This window comes from Antechinus flavipes, chromosome 4 (genome assembly GCF_016432865.1).
Source record: "Antechinus flavipes isolate AdamAnt ecotype Samford, QLD, Australia chromosome 4, AdamAnt_v2, whole genome shotgun sequence".
In the NCBI taxonomy this organism is placed as follows: Eukaryota; Metazoa; Chordata; class Mammalia; order Dasyuromorphia; family Dasyuridae; genus Antechinus; species Antechinus flavipes.
The window spans coordinates 198,632,783-198,646,514 of NC_067401.1; the positions used below are offsets into that span (position 1 = coordinate 198,632,783).

The following is a 13,732-nucleotide window of genomic DNA, read 5'->3' on the forward strand; positions in this document are numbered from 1 at the left end:
GCAAAGCTTTTGGAAAAGTTGTCTACTACATATATTTAGAAGAAATAGGTACTCACTAAGCATTCCTCGATAATTGAGATCCATGTCTCGACTTTCTGAGCGCACTTTAATTGCATCCAATATGGCATCAGGAGACAGTAATGTAGAAGGTCTGACAACATTCAAGAGCTCAGTGAGACTCATCAGGGGCAAGCGAACTGCCTGCATGATTTCAGCATGATCCTCTCTTGGATTATGCTTACACCAATTCAACAAAGCTTGAAAAATATCCTTTTCAGGAGCTGCAAATGAATCTCTTAATACAATATTGAGAAGTGCTGCCTATGAAGAGAAGGATAAAAAGGGAAAGTTTAGTTAAAAATAAGCTCAACAAAGCAGATCAGTAAAGGATTATATGATTTTAGGTGTTTGTTCATTAGTCCTCTGAATTCTTCTCTTCTTCCTAGTTTAGCTCTCCAATACCCCAAACTTCTGAACTTTCTGCATCAACCTCTAAGTTACTTCTACTTCCTATCCTTTCCATTTATTTAACCATTCTACATTTATTTCCATCTCTTCTTTAACCTGCATGATTAAAAACTTAATGAAAATCAGTAAAAGCATTCAAAATTTGTTTTAAACATGTAAAGTTAGTGCTTTGCATATAATAAAACAAACATTATACCCATTATCAGTGTTATCTGTTTTAGGTAGCAAACTCCATTTGAAGTATGTTTTCAAATACTTATAATTAGAACGTTATTCACATCTGGATTAATTTTTTTATAAAACCTTTTACTATATTAAGTACTGAAAAAGTCAAGAGAAAATAATAATAAAAATAATGATAATAACTAGCATTTATATAGTACTTTATATTTTAGTCCTAAAAACATTGGGGAAAATTAATTTATTCAGCCTGAGAAGTAGGGGAGTCATAATTAACTCCAACATAGAAATAGATAGGAAAATTAATTTGTGGGGGGGAGAGGTGGCTGATTTAGCTATATGTTTGGACACAGATATATAGATACTGATATAGTTATATCAACAGTTTTATTTGTCTTATAAGCTAAGAAAGAAAAGGTTTAAGTTCCAACAGGAGAGATTTTAGGTTGGTCAATGGGGAGATTTTTCCTGACTATAAAATTTATAAATTATCAAGAAAGGTTTTGAAATTCTCTGAAATATTTTCTTTTTTAAGAGCCAGAGTAGGTTTCTTTCTCAGATGATTTGTGTGCTGTCTTAGCTAACTCACAATCTACTGCATAAATGAAGTAAGCAAGCAGGAGATAGACTATCTGATCAATTCCACCTAAGTATTTTAATTTTAAAATATTTATACATTTAGTATTTTACTCCATAGCCTATTCATCAATAGTATTCATGTTCTATTCAAAGTACCACAAAGCATTACTACATTTGGTTTTGTGAACCTGGGGTACCAACAGACCCAGAAGATCATTTTGCATTTATTTATGCCATGGAACTATATACCCCCTTTTCCTTAACTATTCTCTTAATTTTAGTACCCACACTTTGCTCCTTTGCAAACAAAAGAAGTCAAAATACAGCAAAAGTATGTGCCAGAAACAAGATTTGAATCCAAGTCATCCTGACTTTAAAACCAACTCTTTATCTAAAAAAATCAGTGCTAACTTCTTTTTGAAAAACTATTCCTGAATGGAAGTTTCATTATCATCACTTACTAGTTTTTTTTTTTCTCTATGATATAAAAAGATAAGAACAGGCAGAACTAACAATTCTTGTTTATGGGAACATGAATTGAGTATTCTATCTGACTAAAAGATAGGTTTTAAAATGGAGTAAACTTAGAAAATCATAGGATTATAACTTAAAGTCATAGGAAGAGTTGTTAGAAATGAGTTAGTAAAATCTTTAACTTTAAACATGAGGAAATAGAGGCTCAGAGAAGATAAGTTACTTATCCAAGGTCTTTCAACGATTAAGTGGCAAAGACTAAACCCAATATTCTCAATATAACACTTTGCATTGTGCCATGCTACCCTCCCCTAATAAATACTATTTAACGCTCTTTGATTATTTTCCCATTTAAATTCAACAAAAATATTTCTTCTTTTGGGGAATTAATAATATCTGTTTCTGTAACTAAACACTGAGAGCTCACTCTCCTACAGAGACTGACAGAAAACAAACAAGAGGGGCATTGAAAAGGTAGAGAACTTACAATAATTAGTAATTTCATGCAAAACAATGCACAACAAATAAAGTATTTATATACAATGACATACCTTAGAAAGAGAAAGGAAACCTTCACTGGAAAGTACCTCCTGAGCATTTCTATCCATAAACATACAGCACATACATGTGAGTTTTGGAAGCAAATAGAGACTAGCAACATCAAAAGTCATACAGACATTCTGAATGTTAAGTATGGTACAGAGATACTCAGAAGTTGAATCCTCCAGCTCAGGGAATCCATATTTATGAGCCAGGCTTAGGAAGTCCAGCAGCACCTCCTCCTTCTCATCTGTTAATGTTGCTCGTCCTGTGTAGATGTATTTAAGTAACATGGTAAATGCCTCTGCAGTGGTGTCTTGGAGAGGGATTTCTGCTTCAGGATGAGACTCTCGCATTCCACCATATAATAATGCTCTACACATACAGGGAACAAATGCATAAGAAAATTACATCTCAATGGGATATGCTACAGAATAGTCAAAATACTGGTATTCCATAAAATAAAAAAAATCACTGGTATTCCATAAAAACAAAAGAGAGAGCCATTCAAAAGAAAAATTCAAACAATATAATATATTAAAATAATTCTACAAAACTACCCTAAATAGATATGAAAGACAATTAGAATTTCTGAATTACTCTAATAGCTTAATCCAAATATTGGAAAATAAGTACATATGAAGCAGTTTTCCATATGAGGAATTTATAAACAAGCTAAAGGCTGATAAGGCACCTAAATTCTAAACTAGTCTGTTCCTTTAAAATTTTATAATTATAACATCTGAGGTAGCCAAAAAATTTGTATTTCCATAGTATTAAGATAAAAATAATATTTTAGATATGATCAAAAAAAGATCAGCAATGGCTATTGTATTCAAAGAAAAATGTTGCAGCTAAGTACTTCAAAGTTCTCTTAACTATTATCAGATAAAATGTTGACCTAAACATTGTTATAATTCCAGCACTTGGAACTGGACAGCGTGAGCAAGGTTAGCTATAAATCCTATACAGATAAAAACATGAAAGTAATTTGCTCAGTTGTTTCTCCTCATCTACCTATAATCTGTTTGTTTCATCTTCTGAATTAGGCAACAATATTTGATCCAGTAAAATGATCAGTGTTACCTGGCACAAGATTTCAAAGTCAATATCCATTCTTTTGTCTTCATAAGGATGTCCATGTCCAATTCGCTCATCTATCAAGTATTTACACTCATGTCATACCCTGTTCTGACCTCACTTTTTTCTTTTCCCAATCTCATCCATGTAGTTTATCTGTTAAATTCGACAATGTTCTCTCTACTCTCTTATCTCTTGGGGGAGGACAGTACCCTCCTTAACCTTGAATCTTACTTTTGCTAGTGCCTTGCCAAATTCCAATCCTGGATTATCTACAACCCATCTCTTAAGCAACTCAAGTATTACTGAATACAAGAAAAACACAACTGAATTAACTATATCCACTACTAATGTATGTTAATCTTAGCTGGTTCCTCACCATAGTAAAGCAATCTTTTTACTCTTCCTAAAATCTCATCTTCATCTCTTCACTGTCTCACATCCCTCCCCTTATATCTAAGCTATTCCCAAGGCCTGCTGATTTCATTTTTGCAACATCTCTCAAATATGCCCCCTTTTCTCTTCTGAGACTGACAACTTTCTTTGCAAGCCCTACTCAATTCACATCTGGTCCACTGCAATAGAATGCTGGTGGGTCAGCCTGCTTCAAGATTCTCCCCACTCCAATAATCCATCCTCCATTTAGCCAGTATAGTGATTTTCATATACCATAAGTCTAATCACTGTCACTCCCCTACTCAATAAACCCTAATGGCTTCCTATTATCTCCAGGATCAAATACAAAATGCTCTGTCGAGCTTTCAAAGCTCTTTATAACCTAATCCCCTCCTGCCTTTTTCAGTCTTCTTGTCTTTGCTTCCTGAGACACACTCTTCAATATAGGGATGCTGGCCTCCTGACTTTTCAGGAACAAGCTACTCCATTTTGTGGCTCTAGGTGTTTTCCTCTGGTTGTCCCCCATACTTGGAAGATTCTCCCTCCTTTGTTCTATCTCCAGACTTCCCCAGTTTCTTTTTAAGTTTCAGCAAAATTCCACTTTCTACAAGATTTTTTCCCTCATTGTTTACCATCAAAGTGTTAGCTTCCTGAAGGACAGGGAATGTTTTTTTGCTTCTTTCTGTATCCCTAAAACTCAGTATAATGCCTTATACAAGACTAATTGCTTAACATGTATTAATAACTAACAAATTGACTCTTGTCTAACCCACCAAACTATTCTATACTTTCTCTTTTCTCAAGTCTCTCTACCCTATTAGCTGAGGAATTCACTTCATTTTTTACTGAGTTAGCTTTTCTCTTCCCCCTCTCTGTATTTCAAAATTGCCTAGATATCATTTCTTATTCTTTCAATAAAGTGTGTGGGGTGGTGAGGGTTAAGTTCAGAATTTTAAAAAAAATTAAAGATAATTCAATTCAGAAACTGTTAGCAATATAAAAAGAATAGTTTCAGCTGAGTAATGGGGATGGTAGTAAAGCTGCAAAGGGTAGACAAGTAAATGGAAGGAGTGAGAAGGTGAAAACTTTTTCCATGAGTATAATTGAGAAATGGACCAAAGATAGAGAGTTCAAATTTAAAGGATGGTCAGATCAAGTGACACAGTTTATTGCCAATATTGTTATTGTTAACTGAAGGGTAGAGGAGATATGAACACGTTTGTACCAAGAGAGGAAGTAACTAGTGGATATAGAAATTAGGAAGAAAAAGAGGATGATCAAAGGTGCAAATTTCCAAATAAAATTAGAAGAATGATCTTTAATCTACGTTAATCTGTACAAAATTAAATTTTCATGTTTAAAAATACTAACTTGCTTCCTTCAAAAGTTTAAACAAAAAACAAACCAAATAGTTTTCTTCACAAATTGATTAAAAAAAAAATGTTGCTATTGTCTTCAAGTAAAATCTATTAAAATGCCCACATCCAAAAAGTTAAAAATCAACAAATCTGCAATAGTTTGCATTCAACTTTTGCATGTTGTCTTGCTATAAATCAGCTGTCTCATCTCTTGCTAGTTTTTATATGGAGAAGATGAAACTTTCTGAAAATATGATAAGGAATTATTGGAATTACACTTTAAAAAGGAGAAGCAACAAGAAAAATTATTACCCGGAGAGAGAAATCTTTAATGGAAGTATCTAAACAATTACAAGCATAGTTAGGTAACTGAATAGAGACTGCTACTATATTGCTGATTCATATGATTCAAAAACATCAAATTGCAGTTTCTATAAGAGGGTACTGAAATTTTATTTAAGCTATCAATATATTCAAATTTAGATAATGATCTTTCCCAAGCAATATAATCATCTCTCTAGACCCTCCTTATCCTTTACATTAAAAACAAAATGTATAATCAAGGCCAAGTTATCATAATGCCAATTTTTTCAATGGTATTCTCTTACTAGTCAATCATAAGCACAGAGAAATTTTATTATTTATACAATTGAAAATTAAGACTTGGAAATTACCTAGTGCATAAAAGCAAGTAAGATTTTATTATTATTTAAAGAAACTATATAAACTCTTTAGAGTTCTTGAAAGCAGAATAAATATGTAAAGAAGTGAATCTATTTTTTTTTTGTTCAGATCTCAGTCAACAATGAGTTTTCTTTAATTAAGAGTTATAAAGCTGTCCCTCAATTGATTGCACTAATGTAAAGGGGTTTGATAAATAGAATTCTCTTTTGAGTTTAAAACAACAACAACAAAAAAATGCATTCATAGCATGACCCAACTTTTAGACTGTAACAAATCAGGAAGTCAGTAAATGTCCCTTGAAATAGAATTAACTAACCAATCTGTTATGGAAGAAAGGTGGTCAATGAAGATACTAGGCATAACAGCAAAATTTGGCTTTCTATTCCCAGTCCTTCACATTCCTACCTCCACCTTCACTCCCCACCCCCACTTTAAAAAAAACTTAAGACTATTTAGGAGTAGTCTGATTTATATATAAAATCATCCTTCAAGGGACTTGCTAGAAATATAATTCTAAGATGGCTCTAGTAAGAAAAAGTAGCTGTCAATTTTCATGGATTTGGGGGGTATATTTAGTGGCATACTCAGTGAAACAGCAAGGACTAATATTTTCTAAAGTTTATTTTAATTCTATAGAAAATATTAACACTTACCGAAAATAGCGGCACCTGGCAGCCAGAATGACTCTGTGGGCTGGAAAACGTGTCTTTTCCACTATAAATGTCACATCGCCATATTCTTCTCCATTTAACAAGGCACCAATATTTTCAGACAAGATATGCACATGATCAATTTCTCCCACAGAAGTGTAGGGGCGCAGTGGATGGTTGTTGCTCATTTTGTAGAATAGAAAATATTCGCTGATCTATTTTACAAAGAATGGATAAGAATTAACAAAAAATTCCAATCTTAAAAAAAACCATTTAAATTACAAATGCAGAATTTTTTTCCCATAAGATTATATGAATGAAAGATTTCATACTCAATGAAAATGTCAATAACGCATTTATTCTATGAATCAACTAAGCTTTATTTTTGAAAGGCAATTCCATTAGTCTTTATTTGGAGCAATTTCAATAATTCAATTCACACTTATATGTCTGAAATCACAAATGTTATCCTTCCTCATTGGGAAATATAAAGTGGTATTGCTTGCTACAGAACAGAAATGTGCTATGCATGGCTACAATAGTAAGGTCTTTTACTCTTTAAGGTCTTGGTGCACTGAAAGTATTAGCAAAAAACATTTCCAAAAGGCTTTTGATTATTCTCACTTTGCTGGAACAAGCCATGGCCCACCTTCCTGACATTGGCCAGGCAATTTAAATCAAAACTCTCTGGAAAGAATAATGGCAATGTTGACTGGCTACTATTTTATAGTCAATACAGTTTTAATTACTTCATTTCCTTTTGTTTTCATCCCTGACCCAACCAATAATGTTTGCCCCATTTTCCCAATCTTCATAGAAGAGTGTTCACTTGGGCCTAAATAATAATTCCATAATGTATGGGATCATAATTAAGCACCTCAACATTTCCCTTGTTATCCAATCTTGAGGAAATTTGGAAACATTCAAATCCCGTATTTTTACCTTACCCAAAACAATATCTATGCTTCAAGCATAAACCTGAAGAAGAGGTATTAGATAACATCATGTTTTCACCAATTACTACCATCCTGGAAATATTCCACCTACTGAACACCAACCACACACAGCAAATTAGAGAAGGGAGGAGGAAAGAAAGAGGAAGAGAAAGAAAAGGAGAACAAAAGAAAGGCAGACCAAGAGAAAAAGGTGTTGGAAAGTATCTTCAAAACAAACACATAACCATGCCAACTTAAAAATGGATTTGAAGATTTCAATATCCCCTTCTTGCCTCTAATCAGATATAAAGAATATAAATCTCTTTTGAACTTATCTTCTTTTCTATATAATCTCTTAATTGATGAGATGTTTAGTGCCAAATGAAGGAAATGAAATGGAAAGGAAAAACTGATCAAGATTTGTTCTTATTTTTAAACTATGACAATTCAGATAGATCTCAATCTACTTGCTGTTGTAAGAAGCATTAATGAAACAGTGCCTTAATATAAGAAGCTGAAGATAATTTCAACTTTGCAAACCTGCATGACAAGTATAATGGTCCTCAACAGATTGGGAGGAGGGAGGAAGGAGACAGTATTAAATAGTTTTGTTTTAGATATGTTGAATTTGAGATGATAATGGGATAATCTGTTTGAAATAGCCAAGATGCAAATGATGATACAGAACAGGAGTACAGGAAAAAGACTAGGGGAGGATTTATATATCTGGGAGTCAGCTGCACAAAGATGATCAGTGAACCCATCTAAGGTAGGAGAATTCTACCAGAAGTCCCTTCCATGCAGTAGACTAGGTGAATTTTTTCTCTAAATGTTAAGGAAATTGTCCCCAAGATTTACCTGGTCCTAGTGGCAAAGGCTCAATTAAACCTAAAACCAAGCTTTCCCATCGCCTCCAGGTTAAGAGGCCAGCTCACATTAAATAGTCTTGGCAATATCTCATGGTTGTTAGAGTCACCCCATCTTGTTGACCAGTTTCTTTTTGACAATGAAGAGAACCAGATCAACTTGAATAAGTGTATTCTTGTGCAGTATACTTTCCAGCTATGATTACATAAAACTTTTAGCAACTGTTGGACAGTCTCGTTTCATTCCAATTCCAAACTTAAACCACCAGACTAGTCAGGCATGACCTACAAAAGCTGGGAGCTGATGAGATCAAGAAAAATATATAGAGACCAGAGAGGTTGAAAACAACTGAGAAGAGTATCACAACTAGGAGAAAGTACACAGAAGGAAAAGGGTGGTCAATAACATCAAATGTTGTAGACAAATAAAGAAGTATAAGAACTTAAAGACCCATCAAATTTGGTAATTAAACACCTTGATTAATTTGAGGAAAAATTCAGTTAAGTAATAAGGTTGAAGAATGAGAAGAAAAAAGCTAAGGTTTTGTTGTTTTTGTTTTTAAGTACTTGGCTGTGACAAGAGAAGAAATGTAGCCTGAAAGCTGAAAAAAGGGAGCCAGCAAGGTTTTTGTTTGTTTGTTTTTAAAGAAAAGGAGCAACATGGACATGGTTTGGACAAGAGGGAATGAGCATAGGCAGTGGAAGGAGATTAAAATTAGAGAGAAAACATGGATGACTGTAGAGGCAATTTGCTACACAGAAGAGGAAGGGATAGAATTAAAGAGTACAAAGAGATTGGAGGAGAAGGAATTAAGAATACAAAAAGGCTGGCCTTGATGAGGAAAGGGTCACATCTTATAAAGGAGAACAAGAAGAGATAGATGATTTAAGAAGTTCTGGACCGTAGACTGCGGATGGGAGGAGGAAAGGAACTTGAGGTAAATGGCCTCTATGTTCTACATAAAGTATAAAGAGAGGGGCAGCTAGATGGATAGAGCCCTGGAGTCAGGAAAACTTCAAATTTGAACTCACAAACTTCCTAAATATGTGACATTGGGCAAGTCCCTTAACCTCTATTTACTTTAATCCACTTCAGGAAAAGGGAAAACCACTCTAATATTTTTGTCATGAAAACCCCATGGACAGTATAATCAATCCATAAAGTCATAAGGAGTTGAATACAAATAAACAATGCAAAAACAAACAAACAAAAAAGGCTTGCTTAAAGAATACATGAAGAGGTGTGGATGAATGCCTTTTGGACAGCAGAAACACGGAAGTGGTATTGGAAAGTATGATAATCAATTGAGAAAGAGTAAAATGCGTGTCTTGCATTAAAAGTACACTTAAAATTAATAAACAAATCTGTAGCAAACCTAGTGACCCCCTTCAAAATTTCTTAGGTATGTACAAATGTAAAGAGGCTGAAGAATTCAAAATAATATTCCAGAAAAGACTGTCTTTCCACTAGTTTGGTAGATGCATGAGAAGATGGAGATTAGTAATATAAAAGAGAAAAATTCTGAAGGGGCCTGAATCCTAGACAAGGATTTTTTAAAAATCTGTTTATCTCAAGGGTCCCAGTTACACAAGCAGTTTCCCAATCCAGTGCACCCTGACTGAGCCTGTCTTAATTCTCAAGTGTATAAAGGAAGTCTAGCTTGGGATGAAAAGAACAAATTTAGTCAGCTGGTGGAAGAAGGAACCTTCATCCTGACACATTTAGGGCTGTCTCTATACTCTGGGTCCAGTGTTTCTGGAAAATATGGCAATTAAGAAAGACAAGTTTGAGAGAATCCTCAACAGGAGGTAACTATTAACATTCAAGAAAAATATGAGGGATAGAAATATAGAGTTGGGAGTGATTTGTATAGAGGTAGTAATTAAAATCATGGGAATAGATGAAATTCTCAAGGGAGAAAATAGAGAGAAATAAGAGAAGACGACTAAAGACAGATTCTTGGAGAAAACACCCATGTCTGAAGCATGGGAAGAAGAGAAACTCATGCACAGACTGAGCTAATATAATAAATATGACAATAATATCTGAATTTATTCATGTATTCAGTGCCAAGCAAATCAAACTTCCACAGAATTACTTTTAGAGATTTAGAAAAAATAACAATTCACCTGCAGAAGCAAAGGAAGTAATTTACTCATATAACAAATGAATTTTTTAAAAAATCTTTTTTTAAAACAGTATTTTACTTTTCCAAATACATGCAAAGATAGGTTTCAACATCCACCTTGGCAAAACCTTGTGTTCCAAATTTTTCTTCTTCTCCCTGCCCCTTACCTCCTCCCCAAAAGAGCAAGCACAATCCAATATAGGTTAAATATCGAAATATGAACTTAATCAAGATGGAGTATCTAAGTTTTCATTTTACATCCCTGATTGATTTACCCAGATGTCAATTACCAATCCACATCTGGTATCTGCTTATCCCTGTCTTCTATCTACTAGTTGATCCCAACTCACACAAAATAGATAAATCTGCATTTGCAAAATGCAGGTGGGAAAGAAATCATGTTTGACAAGGGAAATAATGAAAAAAAGTAGAAAGAATCCTACCCACATCTCAAACTATAATACAAAGCAGTAATCATCAAAACAATTTTGTGCTGGCTAAAAACAGAAAGAAATCAATAGAACAAATTAGGTTAGAAGAAAACAACACCCTAGTTACTGGGGTTAAGAGAGCTCATCCATTTGACAAAAATTGCTGGACAAACTTTACAAAAGTCTGGCAGAAATTAGGTTCAGACCAACATTTCACACTATAAATCAAAATAAGCTCCAAATGGATACATTATATATTTTTAAATTACAGCATTAAAAAGTAGAAGGAATAAGAAAGAAATTATTTTCTAGAATAGAGTTCATGGCCAAACAAGGGATGGAGAAGATTATAGATTTTTTAAAAAAAAACTTATTACATAAAATTAAAGTTTTTGCACAAACAAATCCAATATAGCTAAGATTAGAAGGAAAACAGTTAACTGGAGCATGTGGGGAGTCTTTCCAATACATTTCTCTGATAAAGTTCTTATTTCCAAAATCTATAACTAACTGAATCAACTTTGTGATAATAAAAGCCATTTCCTAAATGATGAATGCTCAATTATGAATTGGCAATTTTATAAGGAAGAAAGCCAAGATACCTAAAGCCAAATGAAAAAAAAAAAAAATGATCCATTATCACTAGTAATTGGAGAAATGAAAATTGACTCAATTTCCATTTCACATCCATCAGGACTGGAAAAGCTGACAAAAGCAGAAAATGTCAAAAATTGGAAGGGGAATGGGGAGAAACCAGGCACATTTAGTGGAGCTATAAATTGGTAAATAAAGCAATTCTAGAAATCAATTTGAAACTATGCTCAAAAAGTTACTAAACTATGAATACTTAGCATTACTATTACTTAGGACCATAATCCAAGAGAGCAAAGAAATAAGAAAATACTTACAAAAACATTTATAGTACTGTATTTTTTTTTTGTAATGGCAAAGAAGTATAAATTAAGGGAGTACCCCTCAATTAGGGAAAGGCTGTACAAATATAGGAAAATGAATGTAATGGAATACTATTGTGCTAAATAATGAAAGAGTTGTAGAGAAATCTAGACAGATTTGCATAAACTGATATAGGATAAATTGAGCAGAACCAGAAGAACAATATGAATAATTTAAAAATGACACTGCAAATACAATTTTCTCAAGAGCAAAAAAAATAAATTTTTCTCTTTTTTTCTCATTTTAAGTCTGATCTCTGACAAAAACTGGTGTGTCACCATGGGCAAACATACTTTCTTTTACTGTCTTAGGCAACTCTCTAAAACTAAAAGCTGAAGAATAATGGCCTTTTGCCTAAGAATCTGATATATAAATAAAATCGTTAAGTTCAGATTGAAGGAAGACAGTTCACGCTTTCAAAAAATAGTAAAAAATAACTTTCTTTGCACTTATTTTTTTGAGCTAAAATGAACTTTGTAAGATAGATACTAATATTATTCCAGGTCTTACTAACTCCAATCCAGATTTATTCACATGAAACTGAATTATCTCAGAAGCCATTCATTCAAAAAGCATTTTTCAAAATTTTTCTATTTTTATTTTTTTGCTGAGGCAATTGGGGTGTTAAGTGACTTGCCCAAGGTCACATGGCTAAGAAGTATTAAAATGTCTGAGGTCACATTTTAACTCAGATCCTCCTGACTTGAGGGCTGGTGCTCTATCCACTGCATCACCTAGCTGCCTTGTCAAAAAGCATTTATTAAACATCAAACCCTAGGATAAAGTAAAAAATTGAAACCATCCTTGCCCTTTAAGCAGTTATAGCTTATGTGTGGAGGAGATATGAATATCAACACAGATAAGCATATTTTTATCTTTTTTGATCTCAGTGCTAAGTACTGGGTGGGCATCAGGATAGAATTTTTATGGGAGGTGGAACTAAAGCAGAGCTTAGGAAAAAACTAGAAATAGCAAGAGGATGAGGTAAGGAGAGAAAAAACAAAACAATTCAAAGCATGAAGGAGTACCTGTGCAAAGACACTAAGAAAGAAGGAAATGGAGTAGGCAAATGCCAGTGGAAAAGTTTATGGGTCAGTCAACCAAGCAGGAAGCATGATTTTGTTCGATAAATTAAAAACATAATTTTTAAAAAGTATACATAACTAACCATAAAAAGTTAGCTTACATATATTTTTTTTACATATATGTTTTATAGTTATGTTTCTGTATCATTCATATACATATATCAATGAACTTTGAACAGAAATACTGTTTATCCAATTATGGTTCTGACATGGTTATACAATTTACTAGCAGATTCTGATTTTCCCAGAGTATATAAGGAGAATGGTGAAAATTGTGGAGAAGTAGATTTATACTTGATATATGGAAAATTTTTCTAATAATTGGGACTTTTCAGAAGTTGGGTGTTGTTGGAATCTTTACCAACTGCTAACTCATTATAGAGATGATAGGTTCCTGGATTACTACATGCTGATTGTAATGGAGGGGATTTTTTTTCAGGAATGGGTTTTACTAAGATGGACTGATTTTCCAAGGTTTTTAAATGTCACTGAATGAGATCGAGATTTCTAAAAGACAGTTGTGAAAATTGAGTAAGGCTTCATTTATCCCAGAGTTGAAGTAGGCCTGAAGGTAGGTAGTCCTTGGGTATTCCCCTTCCTAGTATTCTTCCATGACATCATTCTCTTCCTATCTCAGTTGTAAAAGAGTCAAAATGGGGCTTCTTGCTACAGAGAAACAAGCCAACCCAAGCTAGACCAGCCCTGCCCAGCCCAAGCCAACTCAACTGGGCTCCTCTCTTCTTGTCCCAAATCATAGAGAGGAACCACAACTTTTATATTTATCTCCCCAACCCAAACTGTACAAGCTTCCTGGGGGAAATGGAGGTGAAAGCCAAAGCTATGGATCCACCCACTGTCCAGGGAATCTGGTAGTTGCCCCAGAGTTCAGAGCTGCTAGGAGACTTGGGTCCTCCACCATTACT

The 13,732-nt window shown here is 33.8% G+C and overlaps 1 protein-coding gene across 4 annotated transcripts in view; it reads right to left on the reverse strand.

The window, feature by feature from the left end:
* Positions 1-13,732, reverse strand: part of BTBD9 (BTB domain containing 9) — a 460,740-nt gene that overhangs the window by 393,093 nt on the left and 53,915 nt on the right. For all 4 annotated transcript variants that reach the window (XM_051996861.1, XM_051996860.1, XM_051996862.1 and 1 more), the window contains exons 2-4: positions 6,413-6,624; positions 2,253-2,616; positions 57-321 (exon numbers count right to left, since the gene is read on the reverse strand). In XM_051996861.1, coding sequence (XP_051852821.1) covers positions 57-321; positions 2,253-2,616; positions 6,413-6,597 — 814 coding nt within the window. In that variant the 5' untranslated portion in view covers positions 6,598-6,624. The remainder of the gene's footprint in view (positions 1-56; positions 322-2,252; positions 2,617-6,412; positions 6,625-13,732) is intronic.